At 42.3% G+C, this 27,312-nt stretch overlaps 2 protein-coding genes across 2 annotated transcripts in view; one reads left to right on the top strand and one right to left on the bottom strand.

Moving 5' to 3' along the window:
* Positions 1-14,829, bottom strand: part of acbd6 (acyl-CoA binding domain containing 6) — a 29,005-nt gene extending 14,176 nt beyond the window's left edge. Inside the window, 8 exon segments of the mRNA XM_082522938.1 lie at positions 1,854-1,943; positions 4,638-4,743; positions 8,004-8,077; positions 13,552-13,648; positions 14,085-14,149; positions 14,351-14,529; positions 14,532-14,571; positions 14,573-14,829. Of these exon segments, the coding sequence (XP_082379064.1) occupies positions 1,854-1,943; positions 4,638-4,743; positions 8,004-8,077; positions 13,552-13,648; positions 14,085-14,149; positions 14,351-14,529; positions 14,532-14,571; positions 14,573-14,629 (708 nt within the window). The 5' untranslated portion in view covers positions 14,630-14,829.
* Positions 14,830-18,217: 3,388 nt separating this feature from the next.
* The window catches only part of xpr1a (xenotropic and polytropic retrovirus receptor 1a), a 75,827-nt gene continuing 66,732 nt past the window's right edge, over positions 18,218-27,312 (top strand). Inside the window, exons 1-3 of the mRNA XM_082524164.1 lie at positions 18,218-18,380; positions 18,748-19,342; positions 25,407-25,458. Of these exons, the coding sequence (XP_082380290.1) occupies positions 19,274-19,342; positions 25,407-25,458 (121 nt within the window). The 5' untranslated portion in view covers positions 18,218-18,380; positions 18,748-19,273. The remainder of the gene's footprint in view (positions 18,381-18,747; positions 19,343-25,406; positions 25,459-27,312) is intronic.

The following is a 27,312-nucleotide window of genomic DNA, read 5'->3' as shown; positions in this document are numbered from 1 at the left end:
CAACAAATTAAGCATAAATCATGTTTGATCTTTATTTACTGGTTGCTCGGCAGTTGGTAGAGGTCGAGAAAGATTACTGGGCACACTAATAGGCTACAAACAACCCAAACATGCCTCCGTTGCCCCTCGTGAACAACCTCTCACATTTCTTTTGTATTAAAAACACCCAAAACAAAGCAAAAATGAACCATTAAAACTACTTGTTACGTTTTCCATATTACCTCAGTGCAACAAAAATCATTCCCTTACTTTCTCCCCTCCTGAGTAAAGCCCACGACCAACTAACAAAAGGATGTTCCAGCATGTTCTAATGGGAGGCATATTATTCTGTAAGCTTCACAAAGTGAGATAATTTGGCATTGCAACACAGTGGCATGATTTAGCCGACTATATTTTCTCTGAGCCACCTCTTTGTCACCTCATAAATTTGCTTCCAGCAGCTCTGACACTGAGGTCCAGTTTCTTAATATTCAGCCTCCTGCACAGACGTGCTGCAGTACCTGAGAGGCGAGCAGGTGGAACATTCCCGGTGGCCTGAATACATGAATTCAGGCGAGTTTGCGATTGTGCCGAGATACAACATCCTGCCTCTGAAATATGTGTTTGTTTCTATACCCATCTTTCCACAAAGTAGATTTTAAAGACTGAATGTGATCACTTTGAGTCATTCACTAACGCCATCTTCATTCCGTTTGATTCAGGAGGAAGAAGGAAACAAATAAAACATGAAATAAATTCAGCGTGCCCAAATTTAGCCGATCCATTAGGACGACCTGGGCAGAGATTGAGGTTTCCCCAGTTTGACTGCTGAAGCGTCTTCTCACTTAGATGTATTATTTTAAAGATGGATACATGACTGTTTTATTTATAAAAAACAAGCTTCCATCTATACATCAATCCTCTTCTGCTGTCATTATCCTGATATGCAGTAAATCATCAGTGAAGTGTTTTGCAGTTATCCTGCTGTTAAGTCTTTTATGAGCCATTTGACACAAATCTACCACCTCCCTGCGAGCATTCGAAACAAAAGAGCCACGCATGACCACAAAAGAGAAAGTCATTTGTGAAATGTCCTGATTATGTGGGTTGTGCAACGTAAAACAATTTGCCTGATTACTTCCAATTGATTCGTCCTTACAGTTAAAACCTCAGCGCGGGCTGTTGCACTGCACTGTGTCATGCCGCCGTGCAGGGGAACAGGAGTAATTTCTCCGATGTGCAGCTGAGCCAGCTTACCAAAGCTAAAGCCTCCTGGATGCTACTAAACCTCAGGGAGCCTAAACACTAGGCTAGCTACCAGCTAACTCAGTCTGCTAAAACCCTGAGGGATTTGTCTGTGGCACAAAGTGAATTAAAGGTGACCTTCTGAAAAGGATGGAGAGAAAAAGAAAGAGGGGAGTGGGGATGCAGGAGATGTCACCATTTTCTTTTAGTTTACTTGTCCATGTACAAACGAGTAGCCATGCCCTCATCCCACACAATGTCAAATTCTCTACATTATGACCACATGTTGTGTACAAGTCAACATAGAAATGCATTAGATCTGAGGTCATCCTGCAGTTTCTGCAGAGCTGTTTAATAAACCTCCCGCAGTGCGTTTGCTAACCAAGCTTTATTATTGTCAATAACTCAGGTTTCATTTCTTTAATGTTAAAACGACTCCTGTGATGATGATGATGGCATGAAGACTAGTCTAATATTAAATGATCACAAAGATTCAGAACTTGAGCGTGAAGTAGAATTCTCACATCACATAGTAACTGTGGTGATGTTTAGGCAGCATTTGACTTTGAAGGAGATTTTTACTATCAAGACACTTTCTTTAGAATACATAAAGGAAGAGTGTTACTCGCCTGAATGTTGATTTCTGCTTTGTGCTGTAGTAATAAAGACACCATCTCCTTGTGGCCTCTGTCACAGGCCCAGTGCAGGAGAGCCCGGCCCTGCAAAAATAAGAAATAATTGGTGTACGATAACATCAAAGACATGCAGGGATGACCAAACTTCCAAAGCCAAGATGTGTTTAAACTAGCGTGACGCTCTCAGTGTCGTGTCTGGTCAGACCAAATCAAGCAAGCTTGATACAAAGACACCTCGTCACCTCTCCTCCTTCTCTACCTCAAAGAAAAAAAAAAAAAATAAGCCAATCGAGCTTTACAAAAGGTTATGAATGCCCATTCAGAAATCAGAGCCTTTGGACCGGTCCATAATGAGCCGAGTATAAAGTGATGACACATGTGGACTCTGGCCTCATACAAACACTTATATGCACAAACTTTTACGCGGCTGAAGCAAAGTCCAAAGACTTCAAGGCAAATTGCAGAATGCTGCAAAGGTTGATTGATGCGACGCTGTGCACAAAACATGAGTAGCCTCCCTTCTCTCCCTCCCTTTCTCACACTCATGCACCATCCTCTCCTTAGGTCCAAGATCCTGCTCTAATAAAACCACACAACCTCATTTTTCAGTGAGGCCAATTAGGTAAAGCTAACTCTCCAAGTCCAATTCTGTTGCTTAAATTATATTGATCACCACGGCTGCATGTTAAAATGGATACTTGTAAGCTGGGCTGGAATACCAATAAGTTGGCCTCTCTCTCCCGCTCTCAGGTGTGCTTCTGCTGACTGTTGCCCACATTTTCACTGAAGACCAAAGTGTGCAGGTTCCAGTGGGACATCACACAAACTCTGCAACTCCATAGGAGTATTTGTGCAGATCATCATGGCAGCACTGGATATTTATGGATATTTAAGTTCTGTCATAATCACAATATGAATATTTGAGTTAAATTGTGGCCAAAAGTCAAAATTACCATCAACAAAAAAACAAAACACAATTAAATTTTAAATTTCATTACTTTTTCCCCAGAAACCGCAAAGCGATACCTTTGAACATGGCTAATATATTACTATTGAAGAAGGTAACCCGCTTTTGTGCTGGCGCTCTGCTCTGATAGGTCAAAGTGGGTTAAATTCCTGACCAGTGTGGAGACTGTAAGTGCACCTCTGCAAAAAATAAAAGACATTAGCAAAGGAACAAAAGGTTAAAAGGTTCTTTTATCCTCTTAGTCCCAATAAACACCTATTGCATATTTGAGTACACAAACCACAGTATCCAAAACATTTACCCCACCGTCCCAGCAGTTAACACAGAGCTACACAAGATATTGAGATTCAGCTGCAGAGATTGTGAAGGAGCCTTTAGTGTTTCCTAGAAGACAAATATGCTGTACGCTGGTTATTTGTTGAGAGCAGAGTAGAGCTTTTGTCCACTCAAACATGCTCTGAAGCATGCTCACACTACAAGTATCTCCAAATGTAACACTACCTCTTAATGTGGTGAAAATCTAACTATAAATTACATTCTCAGCTCCCCGTTGCCACATAAAAAGTTCTCCAATTCCCGACATGCTGACTCAGACTCAACTGTAATTTAGATAAATACTGCTGGATGAAAAAAAAAAAACTTCCTATTTTATATAAACACGACTATAATACGTTCACAGATGCAGCTTTTAAATATGGAGCTTTTTTATTATATTCAAAGCCATTCTTAATGCAGTCCGCTCTACATCTACAGATATTCTGGATCAGAACTGAAGCACAAACACCACATGTGATCTGTTGGGGTAATCGCCATTTATTCATCCAAACCGTAAATAGTTGTCAGTTGGTTTGGTTCAACTATGATCTGAACGCGTTACATAAATAAAAACTAGGGGGGGCATTTTTCTATCTAGTAATAAATTTTCACTGAATTTTATCAGAAAGGGAGAACATTCATGTCCCAACAGCTGACAGGATGAGCTCGCCTCACACATTCTAATGCATTTTTAAATTTCTCTGCCTTAGAGTCTGAGCTCTAAGGCAGAGCTTTTGTTTGTTGGTTGCTACTAGAAATGTGTAACACAGGTGGGTATTTGATCACTGCCCCAAACAGTGAGTGCTGGGAAGACCGCCTTTCTGTCTCTGAGCCACAGATGCAAATGATCGCTGCTCGCCAATAGAAAACTTCACTACTGCCCTCTCCTGTCCAGCAAGCTGAATTACAGCTAAGAGGCCAACAATGGCTGGGGACACAAAGCATTCTCACTGAGGTCCTTCAGCCATCTGGCCTTTGACTGTGAACTCACCAGCCGACTGCCTGTTTATCTGCATAGCGGCTGTGATGAAAGAGGCTGGGAGTGAGCCATTTGGCCTGGATGCTAACCAATCAAGGACAGATGAATGGAGTTCAGGGTCAATCCAGAAAACACCTCCTGATGCTAATAGCCGCTCATACAATTTACGCATTTCAGTCAGAGCAGCGATTCCCGCGTGTGGCCACAGATCACTGAAACCATTATGTAACGACGGCTGCGTGAGCTGCATGAGCTGTTCCCCCGGTGACCTGTATTTTTCATGATATGGGTCTGATCGCTTTTACCTTCCCCTCCCACACAAGGGGTCAGAGCCATGCAGCTGTTGCAGATTCAACAGACACGTCAGCCATACAATGAAGTTCTTCCTGACTCTGATTTTAATTTGCTACTATAGGCCTGTCCTCCTGCATTATGTATGAAAACTACAGTTCTGTCAAGTAACACTTTGTCAAGTCAATCATGCAACCAGTGGAGTGTGACTGAGCTTTGCAGATACCTCTTCATCCCGTATATTGACGTCCACGTTCTGGGAGGTGATGGCGTTGGTGATGTATTCGATGTTATTGTCTCTGCAGTAGTCAAAGATGTTCTTATCCTCTTCCCTGAGAACATGGGGGGGGGGAAATGAACAGCTATCAGTTACCATAATATTTATAATTATTAATATGGTTTTACTTTAACTGAGATTTCGGCAGGTTTCTGGAAACAAATGTTGCCCTTTAGCACCACAAACCAAAATCCATTCATTTTTTGAGAAGATTGAACTGAAACTATGTCCATGGGCAAAAAGCTTTTTATTAGCAGATTGTGTAGCTCATCATGCGGTCCTTCAAAATGGAAAGTTCAGGTACACCACACAAGCAACACGTTGTCACATTAGTGGTAATGGTAGCAGCTAGCATAGTGAAGCAACCACAGACGTAACAGATAACATCTCTCATAGAAAAGCAGCAGCCACGCGTCCCAGATCCCTCGGGAGCACCGGCGTATGACACATGCACACAGAGCCATCCCACCTCTAATTATCTCTCTGTGTCTCTAATCACCTCTTGGCATTGGGGACAGGAGTGCATGCTGGGAGAGAAGAGGGTGCAGTGGTGGAGGAGGGACGTTGGGTGAGGGGGAGAGAAGGGGCAAAATCTCATTTAGAGCTTTACGCCTTCCCTTTCCTCTGCCCATGCCGGCCATTCAGATTAATTCAATTTAGTGCTCTATTGTTCGACAGGAAACCCTGCAAACCTGCCGCTTTACCGCTCCCACACAGTCAGTCATCCCCAAGGCAAATCCCCCACTTCCTGTTTCCGACGCCAGCGTGCTCTGCTGCACTGGGCCTCAAAAGTCCCAGAGCGCGCACACACACGGCATTTTGGGACATTTCACCTGCTGTACCTCCTGAGCTACAGCTGCCTCCGAGTTAGACCCAGTCAGGTATCGTCTTATACAACCAAAGCAGTCTTCTGTTAGAAATGTGAAGCAGATTTGGTTGAATTCAAGCACAAAAGCAACTTGAGTGTCAGAAACAATTTTTACGTTCAAAGTTGTCACATTTGGCACAGAGGAGATGACGAGCTCAGCGTTTTAAAGAACGAGGCAGCTGCCTGGACCGACCACACAGGAAACAGGACAACCCTAGCAAACAAAGCTCCTCTCTTTGAGCATCCTCACTATCGGACAGGTTTCGCACGTTTTACCATGAAATCGGGCAGCTAAAGACCGTTTAGCATCCAATCAGACTGATTCTGACATGTGTGCTCTCCTCTGTGGCGTCCTAAAATTCCAGGCTGCAGTTAATGTATGAAAACAGCCACAGTATCACAATCTTGATACCAGAGATCCAGCACACACTAAAGATCCTGCACAGCAAACATCAGGGAGATAAATCTCACTTGCCATCAACACAATCTACGCTTTGAGTTCGTTCCCACTCCGACACAGCAAAACACAAAGGAAGTTGTATCTGCAGTTTGCTCTTTAATGCTCCTCTGCACTTCCTTTTCTTCCTCCCTTTCTCGTGCCCTTGCCTCCCATCACCTCCCTCTTCTCATCAGCCTTTGGTGAATTATGAATAACTCATTACACTTTTATCACAGACAGGTTATGTATGAGCACATTCATTTGCATAGCCCTGATTACCACTGCTATGTTTATTCATGAGACACCAAGCTGGGCTCCACCTACTTCCTTGTCTGATGGCCACGCTGACCCCAAATGTCCCTGATGTGTGGCCGCCATCCGTCTCCCCCGGCAACTAATCAATAGGGCGACTCATCAGTCTTTCGTCGATGGTCGACGGGGCTTGCTTGACATATATAAAGCACAAGCGAACCCTGCATGTGCGCATGCAGATCGCTAAAGGGTTAGATTGGGGTTATTAAAAATGTAAATAAAAAAGCTCACGAAGGAAGGAAAGCACACAATTTTTCGTTTTGATCCTTTCCATTAACACTGAACACACACACACACACACACACACACACACACACTAAACAAACTAATGATTAATGTGGGTCCTATAAACGACATGACATCAACAGCGCCGCAAAGCATGCTGGGAAGGTCACAGGCTACTCTGTCATCACTGGGGTACCAATGGTTTTGTGTTTGTGTGTAAGAGTGTTACGTGCTCACATGTGTGTGTCCAGTCTGGTGTACTGGCAGATATGTCCTTCATCCATCAGGCTAAACTGGTCACAGTGGTGGAGAACACTCATCTACCTGGCCTGAGCTTCACTGATCAACACCATGGCCACACCATTCATCAAACAAACACACACATACACCTACACAATCTGTCACCACATTCCCTGCAGGGCCCTGGTCGATCCCCTCGACGAGGCCGAGTTCCACGGAAGTATGAGAAACTCGAATAACTCAGCTTCGGCTTCCAGCAGAGCGTTCGGACAACAAAGCCTCCATTGTTTATCCCAATCCTTTTTCAGGGTGGGGGAGAGAATTACAAGTGTAGCATTCAAAGGCTCCTCAATCACACAGTGATCAGCTCAGTAGTCCAGGGATATCGCTAATCAATCCTGCTTTTGTCGATGCACGCTCCACACACGTCTACAAACACACACGCGCTCCAAAGTCGAGATGAGCAGCGAGCAATGCAATTAACTGTCTGGTTAACAGGTGCTTAGCTGTTTAGTATGGAGAGGATCCGCGTGTTTCTGTGTGAGCACAAGGAAATTGAAATGCAGCAGAGCAGTGAGTGTGACAGTTCTGGCAGGTTGTGCAAGGACCTGGATGAAAACCTGCAGCAACGTATAGTGAAGACTGTATGTTTAGGCGTGCACAAGTGTGCAGATTTTTGCCTTCCTGGTTCCCACGGGAGGCATCGTTGCTATTGGATATCACCAAGAGGAGCGCTGTTCTGGGAACCCTGCTTCACCCTCCTTGCTCTGCTGTACCCAGGTCGTCTTCATCACCCCCACCCCGACGCAAAAAAATGAAAAAAATAAATCCATAATTAAAAAGGGGAGCCCGCCTCTTCCCAAGACCGTGCATACTAATCACATGCAGCCATTTATGATGAAAACCTGCAGGAATCACACATCTCATTTTCATCTCCAATAGAGCTCTTTTTCATTGAAATGAGGATGAGCTTTTTAAGCTTGAGCAGGTCTGCGAGGCAAGAGTAAATGGAGAATGTGTTTCATTAACATAAATCAAAACTGGATGACGTCTCTGGGCCTGAACTGCAGTTATGGTCTGTTGAATATAATCAAATACTGCATCAACAATGCCAGACTTAGACCGACCTGAGCATTAAATAAGCGGCGATTCACAATTGGAGGAAAAAGATGAGTCTGTTCAAGCTTGTGTTAGGATGTCAGTAGATTTCATTTCTGAGATATGCAGATACCTGATCATCTCTTCTTGGTATAGGGAACTGACTGCTGCACCGAAGCCTGTTCTCCTTTCCGCTCCTCGTCTTTCCTGTAACAACAGTGAGAAATGCAACATCAACAGTGAAGGCCACACGTGCTGGCTGAAGCCACACAACAATAAATGCAGTAAACCCAGAGCATGCATATTTGGTGCACATACACAAACACATATTTAACCACCTACATCACACTCATTTATTTGGTATTGCTGAAGGACATTTAGTTATCATTGGTGTGTTTACATATTTACAACAAATCTTAATTGACTTCTTTTTTGGTTGTTTTACCAGTGATGGTGGTCTGTTCAGCGGCAGAGATCTGCTGGTACCAAACAGCTGCTGTGAAAAGTAGCCAATTAAATACAGGTGTTTTGGAACATGTTGATTGGGACATACCAAGTGTTGCCACATGGAGGGGGGGGGGGTTTCTGTTATTTAAACTATTAAACTAACTCTTTGTTGTGCTTTTTGATATTAGATAGTGTGTCAGAGTTTGTTCTCCCCACGTGTCTAAATTGTGCTGATGAGCCAGCTGCTGTCCCTCAGCTCAGTGTTTGGTTTGTTTGTGATTATTAAAGCCCAACGCTTAACCAGCTCAGTTCCTCAGGTATGGTAGCAGCGGTGGGATCAGTCACCTCAGGACACAGGCCTTTTTCAACAAACCAGTTTTTTCTTTCTAACTTTGACTCCCTTCCTGTACTTCTTCTGAGACTTGCACTGTGGAGATATGAGACTAGAATAGGTGAGGATCACACAGCTAGTGAAAAGCATGTGGAGACCTGAGCTTCTAATATGGCTGATGATGAGGGAGAAGATATCAAAGAGATAAAACTGAAGGAACTGGCTGGGAGCTTGCAAACCTTCATGGGACAGCATGTAGCAGCAACACTGAAATGCAGACTTGCACGTCGACCGACCCAGACCCACTGGAAGCTCCTGATGACGGAGATCACCGTCACAGGTCCAGCTACATCCCACCAGAAGTTAACTTCAGAGTCAGGTCAGTAACTCTTCTGAGCCAATATTACAAACATAAACTGAAGATGGTATTGAGCATTTCCTTGTTACCTTTGGGAGAATTGCAGCTGCCTGGACATGATCACATTCAGACTGGTTCTTCTGCCTCATTCGTCTACCTATAATGTTAAGGCCCCAATGTGCCTCAGTTCATATGAATGTTTATCAACTTTCATTTTCAGTTTCCTTCATATTTATCCTGATTAGAACCTCGGGGAGCTTTCTGGGAGGGTAAAGGAGTTGTGTGGGGAAATGGATTCAGCCTAAAAGTGAACGAGTGCAGTGAAGTAATTAAGGAACAATAGTTAGGAATGTTCTAATCCTAAAAGAGCCGCTGAAGCTGCCATGCTTGCTGACGTCTTTGTGGAAACCCAAAGGAAGGGACAGCCACTGAGTAAGACTTTTGATGAGTATGTCTGCAGGCCAGTATCATCACACCATCGCATTGGATGCGTCGGAGACTTGGGGCAACTTGGGGTTCAGCATCTTTCCCAAGGATACTTTGGCATGCACACTGGAGCATCCAGGAATCTCACCATCAACCTTCCAATTGATAGATGAGCTCCTCTGCGTCCTGAGCTACAGACACCCTGATAGGAATACCAATAAGTTACTATTGTTGCCATAAGGTCACACTAAGTCCAACAAAACTGACCCAAATGTGTTTTTAAAACAACAGAAATGTTGTTTGGGGGGCAATAAACCTCCAAAAAAAACCTGTTGTGCAGTCAGAGCTTTTGCCAAGCACCCAGCCTTCTCTAGCTTAGTTTACCAGCCTTGGGTTTCTTCTCCAGTGACAGCGGGATGGGCCCATCGATTCTCTATAAAGCAGGCTCCTACCTCTAATCTTTGAGAAACTAAAGCTGGCAAACAGTTCAGATGGTGTAAATCTGAAACGACTCTTTGGGGGCTTCAGACATGACCTCACTGCTAATAAATGGCCAACAAAATGTGCAATAGTTTTAAATGCATCATGTCTTAATTTTGTGACTATTGTTAATCTTCTGTTTTCATGTGATCCCACATTACATTCAGCTCAGCCAAGACTTTATTACCCAGACTATTCTTTGTGGGCCAACCTTGACTCACAAAAGAGCCCACACAAATCTGATTTCAGAAAATAGGCAGAGTGGGGAGAACATGACAAGCGAAGCAAAACCGTGCGTGCACTTTTGGGACAACCTAATTCACTTCAGAAACTCGGAATATTCGCTGATGCACTGGCCCTGCTCCTCTGCAGTATAATGCAATATAAAGGCAGTGTCTGCTCAACAATTGAGACAGGAACAGAGGTCAAACTGTGGCTATTATTCTCTCCCCTGCTTCTCTGTCTATGCACTTCTACTTACACCATTTAACTGTGCTTCCAAAAGAATAGCTGCTGCCATGCTATGGCGCTTTGTTAACACTAATAGAATCAGGTTCTTTACAGGCAGGGTAGCGGTGCTTTTGCTGGGCCCACCCCTGGTATTGTGTGGCTTAGGGCAGAGTCAGCGAGTATTGCCCCACAGCTTGGTGGAAGAGAAACGTGTCAGGATGGGATACGTGGTTGACAGTGATGCTATTTGGGAGACACAAATGAATGGATGGGGGGGGGGGGGGGGCAGCAAAGTGAGTGGAAGACTGGGAGAGGAAATGGGGGGAAAAGAGCAAGAAGCACAGACTGCCTTTAAAAATGAATGTTTCAGTGTTCCTTTGCTTTGCAGCCAAGTTGTAGCTGTGCATATGTGACTGTGTGCCCATCCCTCTGAGTAAAGAGTGCACGCTCTCATGTTCACATGTGCTCTGTGTATCACGAACACGGCAAACCAGAGTCATGATGCGGTGTAAATGAGAACAGAATCAACGATCTGCAAGTCTCAAACATATATTTTAGTCACAATCCAATATAGAAAACATTGACATTTTTAAACTGAGACATTCGTCTATTTTGTGTAAAATAAGAGCTCATTTTGAATCAGATGGCAGTAACATGTCTCAGAGTTTGAGGAGTGCAACATAAGACTGGAAAAATGAGCAGTATTTAAAAGAAACAGCTGGAGGAACATTTTATTGCATGCCTGTGACCTTCAGGTGCACGAGTCTGTCATTAAAGTCACTGCATGGGCTCATGAACAGTTACAGAACTAAAATGTTCACCATGTCATCCACAAACGCAGGTCAGAGCTCTATCATACGAAGAACATGTGAACATGATCCAGCCGTCTTCTCCGGGCCAAAGGTCATTTAAAATTGTCTGAAACAAAGTGTAAAACTGTTTTGTGGTGAGATTGATCAAAACTTTATGGAAAACATGAACACGCTGTCCTCTGGACTAAAGAGGAGCAGGACCAAAATCCTGCATCTGTGATTGTAACGGGGGCATTTGTGCCTCTGGAACATGATCGTTTCAGAATTTCAGTACTGATGAGTGCTTTGAACATCTGGAAAGGCTGAAAGAAGCTCATCTAGAAGCTCCCATCCAGATGAGCTTCTTTCAGGGACGGCCGTGCGTATTTCTGGAAGATGATGCTGATCTAAGAAGAGTCCAGGTGCTGAAGAGGCCTGCCTATAGTCAAGATGTTTCCCAAACTGAAAACATTTGGAGCTTCATGAGATGAAGAATATGACAAAGACCCAGGACCGCTGAGCAGCTAGAATCTTATATCAGACACGAGTGAGACAAAGTGCACCAGCTGAGCAGACGCCTTTCAACCACAACCTGGGACCCTTTGCTGAGAGTCTTCCCCTGCTCGCTCTCCCCCTTTTTCTAGTCCACTCTTCACTGCTGAACTGTTTAAAAAAAAAAAAGAAGCCAAAAAGCAAACGAACAAACAAACAGAACGAAAGAATGGGACAACGTCCTCTCCCTAAAGTCCAGCAGCCGGTCTCCTCAGTTTGCAGATGTTTACACACTGTTGTTAAAAGAAGATATGTAATATATCTGTAGATATCAATATCTAACAGTGACTTTAATAGATTATCAGAGAGTGTAAACACTTCCCTTTGTGACTAAACTGTGACACTGGTGCTCACTCACTGCTGCTACAAACTTTATCATTCCAACTTTTAGATGATCTATAAAACAAAGTATAAAAATAAGTGTTTTATCAGTATGACGATTATACTCCATTACTGCAAACCATCCAAGGTTGGTGTTGAAACCTAATGTTGTCCCAAAGAGCAACCTGTTTATGGCACAGCTAAGAAAAGAGTGTGTAGAGATGTAAACAGTCACTATACAAATTAGCACATCCCAACAGCCTTAATATGAACATTTAAATAATTACTATTCCAAAATATCAGCCACTGAGGAAACCTGCGCAAAATTTTCATTTTTCTTTCTAAATGTGCAGAAAATGAGCAGCAACAAAATGACAATGTGACAGTGACACCTCCTGGTGAACACTGGGTACTTCACAGATGGTTCTGTTCTATATCTGTCATCCTTTTTGGCCTAATTTCAGACATCTTACCTTTAAAGGTCTGTTTTAGTTCATGTACATTTCCAGAATTTGTTATCAGGTGTATAAGGTCAGAAATTGACAAGAACCAGGAAGAAACAGAATGACACTGTCGTTCCTTATGTGGTAACTCGGAATTTTCTCTATGCATAAACATCACAGTGCACTTCTGATCCAGCAACACCCTCAGACAAACCTGGTTCACCCCCGAACACAAGCTAAACAGCGTAGCGTACCATGTGAGGAGTGCTCGGACCATAAGAGAAACAACACTCCACAGACGCATGGCACAACAAGAAAGCCGCCTCATAAGGACAAGACGCAGCTGTCCACCTTCTCTTGAAGGGGAAAGGACGCTCTTCAATGATGCCAATGTTCAGATTTTTCACAGATTATTTGAGAAAGGAGCCCATCTATGTCCACTGTGACTGACCCCTGGTGACAATGACCCACGCCTTTTTTTTCCACACCTGGGCTCACGGGATCACTACCTCCAAGAGGGCAGCCTCTTCTAGAGGTCAGACACCTGAAACTCTCAAATCTCTTGTTTTAGAACAGAAGAAGCCTCTTGGATGGGAGGGGAAACATCTTCAAGAAGCAAAGAGTTCAGTTGCCTTCTTTTCAAACACTTCAGACTACCGTGACCTGGATGACTGAGAAATTACAGACATTAGTCTATAACCAGAAAATGTGTAAAGTGACGAGAACCAGAAACTCTTTCTACATATATTCAAAAACAAGACCATAAAAGTCATAAGGAGCATGATGAATGGCAACACTGACATTCAACATTCTCTACTAAAGGACCATCTTCCATAAAATCAAATTATTACTACAAAGAAAACTGTTGCAGTAAAGGCTGAGCTGAAAGCAAACGAACTGTTATAAATGTATAATTAATGTTTTATAATCTATGTTATCATAAGATCCATTGTAAAAAAAATGTTCATTTGATCTCTTTATAAACTTACTGGTGTGACCCTCCACAACAGTCACAACATTAACCCACCTCTGCATCGGTTTAGAAGCAAAATGTGGATTAAAAATAAATTCTCAGGAATTACCTTCGTGCTGCCTTCAGGGTCTAAGATGTTGACACAGGAAATATACTCTTGCATTGCTTGTTCCTGATCCATGTCTCCAAGCTGCTTCCAGGCTTGCCTGTTATGATATCACAATTACCAAAGTAATCACTGTTAAAGCTTTTCACACGCCGTGAACTAAAACATGAAAATAGAAATATTAGATTCACTGACTTTGGGGGAATCATTTTAATACTTTGCAAGCAGATGGGCTGTTTGTGAATAGTGGTTTATTTTAAGTAGCAGAAACATTTTTCTTCATCAAGCATCTGAACGTGGATCCCTGAGCCTGGTTCTGCCAGAGGTTCCTGTTTAACAGGGACTTTTTCCTTTCCAGTGTTGCCAAGTGCTCGTTCGTAGGGGGTCGTCTGATTGTTGGACTTTTCTTTTTATTATTGAAGGTTCTTTGCCTTACAATGAGGCGACTGGTGCCATTTAAGTAAAAGTGAATTGAATTGACTTACTTGACCTATAAGGCTTTAAAATATGTGCAAAGTGAAATCTGGGCTACTTACCATTTTCTTTGTCCTTCAAAGTCAAAGAAACCAGGTTTTGGTGTATTGCACTTCCCCACTTTGACCTATAGATACAAAATCACATTACATATCTGATTTAATGTCGCCTGCAGTTGTGAGCCTGACTCGATTAAATACCAGAGGAGTCACGTAAATGCTGAGATTCATGGCGTGTGGGGGGTGTCCCGTCTAAAGCAGCGTGGTGCAACTACTTGAAGGCTCGAGTGTGGCCGACACACGCACAGTGACATTAATCGTACAATCACCTGTTTGTAGCGAGCGTACAGGTACAGCAGCTGGTCCCTGCTGGCCGTCTGTATCAAGTCTTTTACGCGGTCGGCGGCAGACTCGAACTCGCGCTCCAGCTCTTCTCCCTCCAGCCGGTCCCCCACCTCCATGGCGCTGCAGTCAAATTTACTCAAACCCAAGTCCGAATCCGAGTCCAGCCTGCTCCACCGAGGGGCTCTCCTGTGTCGGGCCGGGCTGAATTCCGTACCTGAGCCCGTCGCGGTGTCCGGAGAGGACGACGGCGAACCAGAAGCCATTGTTATTATTGTTTATAGCGTCTCAAACGACGGGAGCCGCGGATCTCCGTGAGAAACGCGGAGAAGCGTACGGAGAGCAGCTGCCTGTTATTTATATTATGTCTGCAAAGTGTTTCAGCAAAGACTTGGATTTTAATCCGTTATCGTAGCAAATCCGCAACAGTCGGATCTCTTTCTGCCGTTGGTCCGTGGCTGGTACTGTCAATTTAAAAGCGCCGGTAAAAAATCGCTGTTAGTAAGAAAGGTTCCGACTCTGGTGCGAGTAAAGACGCGAACACGCGCTTTTCTGTATATTTGTTATGAATGATTAAACAAAAACTAAATATTGTCTAAATGAAAATAAAATGTTTGAGTTTTTTCTGGTTGCTGTGTACATGTCACGTTATCGTAGGTCAGCGGACACCGAATAATATATATTAGCTGGCTAACTTAAGCGCTAAAGTAGCTTGCAGTGGGTTTGTTGATACTTTGGGTGGAAAAATGTTTCTTGAAATCTCCTCAAATAAAAATAAAAAACTACGTAAAGTACAGCCATTTCTTTATATTCTGCTGGAAAATTGGAAATGGGCACAACAACTGATTAAACAAATCTGCAAAGATAAATCAAAATAAAGCCTATAAGGCAAAAACAAAGTCTGTTCCATTCTAATGACTTTGAAAGTCAATATTTGTTTTGAACACAGTTATTCCTCATAGCCCGAAATCTCTGTAGTAAGCTTTCTCGTCCTGTCTGTACACAGCAAATTCAAAAGTGTTAAATGTTTTGGTGTTAATAGTCTTCTTGCAAAAGTAGAGTTAATTTTACTCTAAGCAGAGTCACATTCTTTTAATGTAACTCTGAGGTGTAAAATGATAGTAGTTAAAATCGAGTGTTAAAAATGAGTGTTTCTCTGTCAAATCTGGAGGTGTTACAATGGAAACATTAACTCCTGACCTCTTAACTCTGAACTCCTACAGGGGCTATGACACCAACAGAGTAAATTCACAGACTCCGCCCCCAGCACCATAGGCTCCAATCGAAGCTGAAGTGAAGCCGTTTCAGAACATTTTGCTCTACATATTTGAGTTGTTTGCCATGCTTGGTAAGTCATTTTTTCAAAGATTGTTTCAATTGTTATTAGCCTTTACTTCTGTGGCTCTTTGGAGTTGAGACAAAGCTGTGTGAAAGGCATTAGCCATGTTGCTCGCTGATAGCATAATATTCTGTTTTAGCTAGCTGAAAGGTATTGTTTGCGGGCAAATACCACAGCCTTGAAAAAAGCTTGCATGTGAATTTTCAGTCAAACTTTTGGTCAAATACGCCTAAAACAATGTCTAGAATGTGAAATGTTGGTATAATGGTGCTGCTTGAAGCCTGAAAACGATCGCCCATAAAAAACAAAACGAGCAAACAGCAGTAGCAGGCGTCCTGACTGGATTCTACGTTAGCATAGATCCCTCCAGAGTTTTGTGCACACGGTTTAGGTAAAAATGAAAAAGGTTGAGGTTTTACATTTAGTTCAGTATTACCTGTTGCCTGTGTCTTTGTCTTTTGGGAAAATACTTTACACAAGTAATGACTCAAAGAGGATTCCTTTTTTTTTTTACTGTGCTGCAATTGTTTACTGGATTATTTGTGCCATTAATTAGTGTCAACTAATTTTTATTCAATCTCCACACAGGATATGCTTGTGAAGATGGAATATGGGGGAGAGCAGAAGTGCGTTGAAGTTCCACAAAGGGATGAATGAAGGACATGCATATTGTATTGAAGAAATAAGTGATGAGATGCTGTTATTTGCATTTACCATGTCAGACCTTTTGATAAACAAAATTCTAATGAAAGTGAGAACATGTACACTGTTACATCTTTCAGAAAATGTTTTGAAATTGTGGTGCACAGTTCAGAATAAATGTTTTTCAAAAACCATTGCGTCTTTTTAGTAAATGTTTATTTCCAAAAGAAATTTCTAGAAGTTCAGAACAGTAAAATTCCCGCTTTTTAGAGTGAATTAGAAGATAACTCTTACGTGGTTAAACTAAAATACTCTTTGAGAGTTAATATATAAACTCTTAACACCAAGTGTTAAATTATCAACTCCAGACAGATTTGGTGTTTAACACTAAATCAGAGTTAACGTACCAACTCTCCAAAAAGAGTTAAATTAACACTCTCTGGTGTGGACCCATATAGACACTTTAATAGTGTTGAAATCAAATCCGACAGTGTTAATTTGGACATGCTGGATTTGCTGTGTAAGGAGTCTTCAGCAATAGTTCTCAGGGCTTCTTGAAGGACATTCAAAGCTCTTCTTTGGATGTTGGCTGCCTGTTGTTCTCTTCTCTGTCACGCTGCTTCAATAATGTTGAAGGCCAGTCCATGTTTTTCTGTCCAGATATGCTTTTGCTGCATTAGCAGTGAGGTTGGGGTCATTGTCATGCTAACAAATGAAGCCAGTTGCTCAGATGCTTTCCAGGTGGTATGGCAAGGTGGATCAAAATGGGATGGTACTTTTTGTTTTCGCAGTTTCATTTGACAAGATGTCTAGTCGAGTTTATTTCCTAGTTCTTAAGTAATAATAAGACACACCTCAGCCTTTCCTCGTTGTCTTTTTGGCAGCCGCTATTACACAGAGATCATTTCTAATGGTCCTTCAGCTGCAGGGCCAAATGTTTCTATCAGGTACCGTGTCAGGTCTTTCCTGGACTTTTTCCCCTTCTTGCCACTTATTGTCCAATATTTGTCCAGTTTCCTCCGTTTTTTCTTCCTCCTTAAAAAACAAAACAAAACAAAAAGCATGCTGCTCACCATGCTGAGATATGCAACGTTTTTAGGAATCACCTTGTTGGTACCTAGTCCAGTCTGAGTCCAGATATCCGTCAAACTGTGTGAGCTTAGACATTTTTCACAAGTTCCCCTAAAACAAATAGAACAAATTGCGTTTTTGTGGCAGACTGTTAGTAACAAAGTGGCTAAAAATGAGGGTCTGGAAACTTGGAAGAAAAATACAAGGATTGGACAGCCCGTCCATTCACTGTATACTCCATCACAGACATTTCCTGGTAGAACATTTTAGTGTGATATGTGTGCATGCGATGGGTTCTGTTTTATAAGGGACTCTCATTATCCTAAAATGAGGATAACTACAGACAAGAAGGTAATAGCTTAATTTTAAGACTCAAGAAGTTTATTGACATTTGCTCTGGTGTTACTCAGCCTGAAACGAAATACGGTTTCTCACCAGCCTCTACAGTGCAATAAGCAATACAGTTTAAAAAGACCAAGTTTAAAAAAGAGCAGTAATGAATTGCAACAATAGTTATGGATAAATAAATAGCATCAAATCTAAGTTCTAAAACAAACTCCATTCACATTCGTTCGCTCAGAAAAACCCTTTAAGGGCCTCAATTTAAAACTTTTTAACGACGTTTTTCTGTCCACCACATTTTTTATAAATGTTTTAATTCTACTTGGACTCTACTGCAGCACATATTAATCAACCTGAATGTTTGCGACACCTGCCACAACACTCAGCTTTGTGAAAACAATGTATTAACATATCGTGTCCAGCAGATGGTGCTATTAACACAAAGATGTTTTATTTTTGCGTTTGGCACTTTTTATCCCAAGTACATGATGTCGCTCATCACGTTCACCAGGACGAAAATGGATTCAATAATCGAGTAGCCTAAGCTTAAGTCAATAACGTTTCTATTAAATTAAACGTTTTTTTCCTCTTTGAGAAAAAGCTCAACTTCCGAATTATTTCTGGTTCGTATCTTTCTGTTTCTGTTCTACTTCATATGCGGTAAACACGGGGAACTTCCCAGTATATTAACAGTATTAATGAGGATATTTTTACAAAGCTAGTGGTAGCCTGTTTTCGTGTTCTTGTGAACCTGTTTTTAGACCGAAAGCTACAAGCAGCTTACATTAAGCATCAAAGTGCGTATAATTTGTTGTCTACGTGACTTTCTGCCATATTATCTGCAGAGAGATAAACCTCACAGACACCTTTTAGTTAAAGAAAAACTGTATAAGTTTTAAATGAGTTATTACTGTTGGTTGGTCAGTTTAAATATATATATTTATATATCTTTAAAAAAGTAAAAAACTTTATTCCTTCTTCTTTTTGTAGAAACACACAGCAGACAGTTGCCTCTCTAACTACTGTACAAAACCCCAAAGGAAATAAAGTGAAGCGAAGACTGTGAGGGGTCCCACGGTGCACCACTAACAGTTTTCACGAGGTCCCAACAGTGTCCGAGTTACACTGCGCGCTCTGCTGACGCAACCACGTCACAGCGGTTCATAGCGATGGCGGACCGCAGTGTCCCCAGACTTGCCCAGGGAGGGACCGAGCAAAGTCACTGAGCCACTTTCACCGGCTCCAGTAACCTGTCGCCCGACCACCTGTTAAAGGGAGGCCACTGTTGTTGTTCTCGTTGTCTCTCCAATGAAATAGTATGTGGGACGGGATCTGCAGGGAGTGCGCATACCGGGACGAGCCAGAAGTGGAGTGAGCAGGAGCGCAGTGTGCCGCGCTGACGCGCCGCATGTTGAGCCAGCAAGTTGACTGATAAAATAAAAGTCGCGTCGACGGGGAAGGGGACAGCCGGGCTCGGATTTAACAGCGCTTTGAGGAGGACACTTGTTCCGGCAAAATGAAATTCGCGGAGCATCTTTCGTCCCATATCACTCCAGAGTGGAGGAAACAGTATCTTCAGTATGAGGTAAAGCAGAATTTATGTTTTTTAAAAATGAATTTAAGGTGGGAACGGACGCTGACCAAAACGAACCTGCTTTCATAGAGCTTCAGGAAACTGGAAGAAAAGAGTCGCGATTAACTAAGAGAAAATGTAAAGTGTTTTAAGTTTGATTTATTTTTTCCAGTTTCAGTAAAGCCTGCTCCTGAGGGCAATAAACGACGGGAAAGATAAGGGATGCCTATTGTTTATGGAGGGGAAATTGACTGCGGTTGTTAAGAGCCATGGGGAGCATTCAGCGTTTGTTATTGCTGTTTGTTGATTTTAACACATATGAAAATAAACATAAAAACTCTGTTTGATTAAAAAAACAAAACATTTTTTTCATACTGTGGAAAAAATTAAAGTTATTATTATTTTCTTTATTTTAACAATTATGGAGAGCTTCACACAAAACAAAAAACTGAAGATTGTCTTTGTGTTTATTTTTCACATTTCTTTGCAAAACAACCCAATTTTCAACATTTCTTTTTGTTCGGTCACATCATTTTTTTTATCATCATGTTAACTGATGGTGTATTGTTAAAAAATAATAATAAAAGACGCTCTTTGTCCAAAGACCCCCCCCCCCCCCCAAAAAAAAAAAAAATCACCTCCTTAAATTATTAACATTTATTTTCATCACTCTAACTAAAGACAAAGGTTATATCTCTTCCACCAATTGAGTGCAATGTGTTCCAAAAATTTCACATTTCTAACGAGTCAAAAATATAAGAAAGCATATTTTTTTGCAAGACTTTGAGACTAAAATGATGTTTATTATCATTTTTCTCAGTCAACCAGGAATAGCTGTCTGTGAATCAGCCTGCAGGGCTTCGTCTAACCTGTCTGGTTTTGATATCTGTTGATTTAGAGCAACATCTTTGTGTGCACACATGCTTTTTTGTTGTTGAGTGTTGTACACTACTTGAAGAGTATTTTAATTTCACACCCCACTTCTTGCTGGCTCTACAGTGAGAGCTTTAGTGCAGACATGCATTGACAGGACAGACTGCTCACTTCCATTTGACTCTATGAATTATAGACAAAGACCCCGTTCTCTTCACCCTCAGCAGCCCAGACTCAACAGAAGCTCAGTGCGCCGGTTTTATTTTGGTATCCTGCCCTGAATGATGATGTTAAGCTGGTCTGTTGGTACAGCAGACATTTGGATCTCTTGCTCTTGACAACATGATATGCTGTCATTGTTGTGCAATGAAAACATCTTTGGACACTATAATTAAAAGGAAAGAAAAAATGAATAGGCATAGCTGGGAAACCTGGGAAAATTTATTTAAAAATTAAAAAATGGTGATTAACATGCATGCGAGTGCAGTATGTTGTCTTTGTATGTACAGACTGAAGCACACTGTAGCCCAGGGACAGATGCATGGCCATACCAGCCATTTTACACCTCCAGTATTCAGTGCAGCACTCGCTGACCTGAGATGGATGATATATTTTCTCTGTGATTAGTGTTGGTTTTATGGTTGCTCTTTTCTGGGACATAATCTTGAATTTGACATTTAAGTTGATAATATTAATGCACTTAAGGAAGAGCTATTATTAAAGCCAGCTGAGTTCTATAATATGTCCTTTTTTCTTTATTGTATTCAGTGATCGGCTCTTATCGTCTCTGCATGTGATCCAGAAATTAGACATGAGAACTGAAAGGCGAATGACGAATCCTTTAAAACACAGCTGTGATTGATCACTGATGACTGACTCGTGTAGCCGGGAGTTAGTATTTACATTTTTTAACCATTTAAAATAAACAGTCTTTACAAACATGTTCTCGTCACATATGTAAGCTCCTATTTTTAAATGATGTAGGAGAGTTGCTCTCCTGTGTCTGCACTTCATACTCTTGCTCCGATCTGAATCATATATAGTTTGTTGACCGAGAATGTGTTCGTGTATTTATGTCATCGTGGGAGTCTTCAGTCTTTGTGCGACCTCTGTGACCACACACTGAGTGGGCGGGGTGGGAGAGGACTCACACCTATAGATGACGGACACTTCATTAGAAGAATTGGATTTTCCTCTGAAACGAGTCGGCAGATAGGGCCAAACATGAAGCTAAACTGAACTCGGTCGACTTCAGAGAAGTGAGTCACTTAGATGAAGCAGAAATGAATTTTTTTATTCTGGGAGATGCAAAAGCTTTGATATGCTGCTGTGATGCAACCCAAGCTGCATCACTTCGTGGGCTGTTGTTTTGGTGAAGCCGTCGCACACAGATGCGACTGTTGCATTGTAGTAATGACACGCTGACATCATTCCTGCAGCATCGTTTTCATGTAGAAGCCGCGACACTTCTGCTCATTCTGTCAGTCTCATCCAAACTGACTGTGGTTTGAAGTTATGTTCTTGGCTTTGTGTGCTGGTTGAACTCATTAACCTGCTGCACAGTTTTCACTTTTAAAGAGCGCCCTTTAGTGTGGAAAACTGTGGCGCCCATTTAGATTGGTCAGCCGGTTTCTATGCAGATGAAAAGGATGCAGCAAAGTGGCTGTTCCAGCATATAGAGGCTCTAGTTAGTAACGCACCTCATTCAAATGTGGAAGCATTGACAAGCCAATTGAGTGATTGGGCAATTAGGTGTTTGCTTTATCCTGTAGGACTGCAGTTATAAACCTGTATGCTAAACAGCTGTTTGATATGGAGGTGTGTATGTCCTGCCAACCCCAGATTTATGCCAAACTGCAGCCTGATAAGATTTTTCCCTTTAAATGTGATGCAACATGATGAAATCTTACAACAACAGGTACAATTTAGTGAGTTTTTCAAACGTGAATATATTAGCGCAGGTAAGATGTAGACTGTAAGTAACAATTGTGTTTGGCAGCTGTATTGAGCAGCACAGTTATGAGAACAGATGAAGGACAGTGATTCAGGTGTGTGCGTGTATGTGTGTGGGCGAGAGAACAAGGACACTTTTGCATTTAGCTCAGCAGCCTAATCACTCATGTAAGCTTAGATGAGGAGGAGGAGGAGAGTGCACGCAGAGACTCACATTTACAATTCAAACGAGCAAAGTGTTGCAGAATAACAGGGATGTGTGTGATTTCAGTGACTGTTCAAAGGTCAAGTCTTGCCTTTCTGTAATTAATCTGAGTGATTTAAAGGTCTAAACAAGCGCAGCGAGCTTTGTGTCGTTGTAGCCATTACAGAAACGTAACTGTACCCTGTTCAGTGAAAGTATGATTTATCAGCACTGCACAACAATTTGAACATTATGTATACAACAGGCATGGCATGGCAACTGCTGAGAGGCCCCATCTCTATACCTCCCTCCTTCCTTGCATCCTCACCTCATCGTTCCTCCCCCACTGGGAGGACATCTGGTCCCCGACCAGACCTGCCCTCTGCTCCCCTCCTCCCCTCCCTTTATCCTCTCCTCCCATGTTCGCTTTACATGCAGGCATCCACTCAGACGCTGAGCTGCAGATTGAAGTGATCCATAGATCCCTTCAGACTAATAATGTACGCTTCGCACTTCCTCAAGCACGATCTCAAGCATCACAGAGCAATGATTTGGCCAAATATTTTGGCTAGTGTCCTCTCAACATGATTCAGCATTTAAAGGATTGAAATCCACACACAGTATTCACTAACATGGATACTCTGCTATAGAGGTCTAGTTTCAATAGTGACATAAATCTGGTGTGGGCCATGCATCCATCCATGCATCCATCCATCCATCCATCCATGCATCCATGCATCCACGCATGCATCCATCCATGCATCCATCCATCCATCCTCTTCCATCCATGCATGAATCCATTGATCCTCTTCCACTTATCCAGTGCAGGGTCATGGGGGTGGGCGGCTGGAGCCCATCTCAGATGTGAGTATGCCACATCGTCATGTTAATGTTTAGTAATTCTAACTGATGGCCCTGAAAGCTTTGGCTTAGTTATTGTCTACAGGTTTCACCAATGATTACTGCAAATTTATCTCCGTCCCAAGACACCCTGCCCCCCTTTCCCGTCACAGCCATCGCCATGGCAATGCCTCCACCTTAATGAACCCCCCCTCCATCTGAATCTGTACTTCTACTTCCCACCTATCACTTGACCATATCAGCTGCTAACTGTTAGTTATTAACTGGACATCAGCGAGCTGTGTGTGAGTCCACAGTTGGTCCCTTTGTGATTTTAATCAGACAAAATGGGGCGAATGCTGCATAAAGAAATGTTTACCTCCAGGATTAGGCTCCAGAGCTGCAGTCTCACTGCATATAATTCACAGAGGAACTTAGTATCAAGTATCAACAGTCCAGGCTTCAGCTAATGCACTGGATTTCTGAGTGGTTTACACACACACACACACGCACACACACACACACACACACACACACACACACACACACACACACACACACACACACACACTCAGGAGTCCTCACAGTCCTCTCTGTCTCTCCCATGTTGACCCCAGACAGAGATGATAATGACAGCACATATATTGGCACCTATGTTTTACCTGAAACATGAAATTTGGTGCAAAGCTTAGATTTTACTTCACAATTAATTTAAAGAAAAGTCCAAAATTATAATTTCCTTTTTTCCTCTTATTCTGGAGCAGTTTGGTTACAAAGATGTCCTTATTGTGAAAAAAGTTATGAGGAAATGTCCAAACGAGCCAGCATGCAGTCGTCTGTTTCCATTATCTTCACGATCAGTCTCACTGAAAAGAAGCGACCCCGTTTAACCACAGCTGCTATCTCTGCTTTGTATCTGCCAGTTTGTCTCTCAGCTTTTGTCAATCTGCTATTCCTTTAATTATTTATTTCATAAATTGTCACATTATAATATAGTCATAGGGCAATTATGTTTTATGCTACCACTGTCTCTCTATGAATTGCCTCTTTGTTGTGTATGGGGTTTGCTTGATTATCCCAGTATCTGTATAGTCGGGGCTAATTTGCTCCAAATTGGGTCTTGGGCCCAGCTTCTGCCCTCCGGTGGGCTCAATACCTGCAGAAGGGGCCATAGCTTTTAGTGCTATGTGGATCAGGTGCCAGTCAGGAGCAGAGGTCCTGGCATCCAATTCCCAGTTGACAAGTTTGGCCACAGGGACGTGGAATGTCACCTCTCTGGTTGGGAATGAGCCCAAGTTAGTGGGTGAGGCTCAGATATACTGACTAGATCTAGTTAGGCTCACCTAAGAGCACTGCTTTCGTTCTGTAATGAGTCTCTTTGATGGGCTAAAGGGAGATCAATATACGTGCTAGTGAGAATAAGCATCAGTAAGTCTTGTTGAGTGCAGCGAGGGCTTCAGAAAGGGTAAATGTGAAAGGCTACGAATGATTTGAATGGTTTTGTGCAGGTTTTGCATGTTCAGAAGAGAGCATGGTGGTCACAGGACGCACAGACCTCTGTGATAGTGCGTGGGTTTCTTCTGAACCCTTGGATAAAAGGTGCTACCTGTGCTCTGTCCACCGAGTCATTCTTTTGTATTCATCCGTCTTTCAAGAAAACTTTTCCTGGAGCCGGGCTGGACTATGTGAGAGGCAGTGGGCAGGGTGGGGCATACTCATATCCCTTTGGTTCGGGGTTTGTATGTGTTTTTATGTTTTCATGTATAATCACATGATTTCACAGTGCTCAGTGTACCAAACACAATAATGTAGTAACAAGCGGGCGTTTTAAAATGAAGCTTATGCTGTGCAGACTTTGTCTATAATGTTAACAGCTGCCTGGTCTTTACTGTAATTTAGTTAATAGCTCTTGAAGTCCTTTTTAAGGTCCTTCTCTGTATGCAGATGTTTCTAACAATTTTCTGGCACCTTATGGTTTATTCTAATCACCCCATTTATCTACTGTAAACACACCTTTACAACTGATGGGATTTTAGATAATGAGCTAATTCAAGCAATTAGCTGTTTATCATCCCATCTAAATCAAACCACAGTCACTTTGCACATGTGCAGCCCTCTCTGTGAAATCACAGGCTCTGTGAAATTGTGAATGTCTTTTGCTCAAAGCCGCTTTTTGTTTTTGTTGTTTGCAGACACTCATATTTGTTTTCTCTTCTTCCTCATCAGGCATTCAAGGATATGCTATATGCTGCCCAGGACCAAGCTCCATCTATAGAAGGTAAGGAAGCTGCTTATGTGGATAAAGAAATCCAGACACACAGACAGAGGAAAACACACTCCCAGACACACACTTATGTACCCCCTTTTTGGGCATCACCAGAATAACAGCCCTGCTAAAAATAGGTGTAAATCACAGCTAACACGCTGCCACTCACTTCAGTCTGTGACTTAACTTTAAGCTAACCTGCTTAAAGTAATAAACACATGCAAAGAGAAGAGGGCTGAGGAGTAAATGAAGCATTTTTACTGTTTGTTTTATGTTCATGTAATGTAAACAGAGAGCGTTCAAACACCCTAAAAATCCTAAGCAACGATGGTTAACAGCGGCACTCAGTGCACCAAATAGCAGGAAGGCTGCCAGCTATAATTACTCTTTGGCCTCAGAGTGTGTGTGTAGTGTGGGAAAGAATGTAAACCATTTGTTTTTATTTTAGACACCAGTTTGTGGCGTAAACAACTTTCTTCAGTTGCAGGGTTTGGGTGTACCTAATGATGTGACATGAAACACTTGTGAGAGCTGTGGTTATTAAACTGTGGGGCGAGCCCCGCTGGTGGATCGCTGAGCCAATTCAGGTGGGACAACGAGGTGAAAAACGTGGAAGGAAAACACAGATTTTCATTTGGGGAACATCCGAGTTTTATGATGCGGCTGAAGTAGATTCAGGGTTTGGGTGCAGCTCGCGCGCAAGCCCGTGTAGGGATTTTTTCTTTTTCAGTGTTTTGCTGTGTTCCTGCTGAGTGGGTTTGGTGTGGATGTGAGTTTGACTATCTGTGAATGACAAAGATGTAACAGGCGCTGAGACTGCAATGATGAGAGCGCTCCATCTCTGTCAGCGTCAGACTCAAAAATCAATCTTTGTTGACTTTATTTTTGACTCATTTCTGGACATTTATTATTTATAATATTAATAAGAATTCTATTTAAAACTACATAAAGTAGTTCCTGTGTTTGTGTGAATATTCTTGAATTTAGTGATATTGCCTGCTTGTTAGCAGTCGAGCTCAGACTCTCCCTTTAAGAGCGTCTCCTCGGCTAGGCAGCCTCGATGTGGATGATGAATTATTTCCTGTCTCAGGTCTGAGCTGTACTCATGGGTCACTGCGCTCTGCCTCTGTCAACTTGACGCAAGATAGGTGAGCATGTCTTATGAAAAGCGACGGGCTCGATCGATCAGTTCAAAATCGTATTCTGCCATCAGTGTGACAGAGTTCCCTGCTCGATCACAGCGATTTGTCTTCTCCTCGCTCATTTTTGCAGCGAGCACGTGCAGAGAAAGGAGTGTGATGTGTGCGAGAGTCAAAGTCTGTAGCAGAGTTGTGTTTGCTGGGAAAGCCAGAGAGCCCATAATGAAAATGGCGGCGGAGACAAATGGCATTATTGAGCCCTGAAAAGCACGCTCTCCTGTGGCCGTTGACTTTTCATAACAGAAACAATATTAGGATGTGTTATGAAATAAAAGCTTATCGTAGCACTTTTTCATCACATCTCCTGTACTGAAAACTTTCAGATGTGATTTAGTTCAGACTGGGGCCTGAAGACATCAGAAGAAATAGACCGACTGGACTTTTATAGCTTTTTGTTTTAATGATTTAATATAAAAGCATTTTAAGGCTGTGGTGGCTTTAACACCAGGACCAGATTTCAGTCTTTCCACGTGCACACGAGGAGCGAGAAGTCAACCCACCATCTGCTTTCTTGCTGTCACGTCCATCATGGCAGCGTCACATGTGTGCAGCACACAGACCAGCTGATAGAGATCGTTTGGTTGCTATCACATAATCAGTGATCAGAATACTGAAAATGAGCCAACTATATTTAGCAAGGCCAAATTATGTATTCGTTGCATTTTTA

Source organism: Aulonocara stuartgranti (assembly GCF_965226115.1).
Source record: "Aulonocara stuartgranti genome assembly, chromosome: 23".
Lineage (NCBI taxonomy): Eukaryota > Metazoa > Chordata > Actinopteri > Cichliformes > Cichlidae > Aulonocara > Aulonocara stuartgranti.
This window is presented reverse-complemented; position numbering and strand designations above follow the sequence as displayed.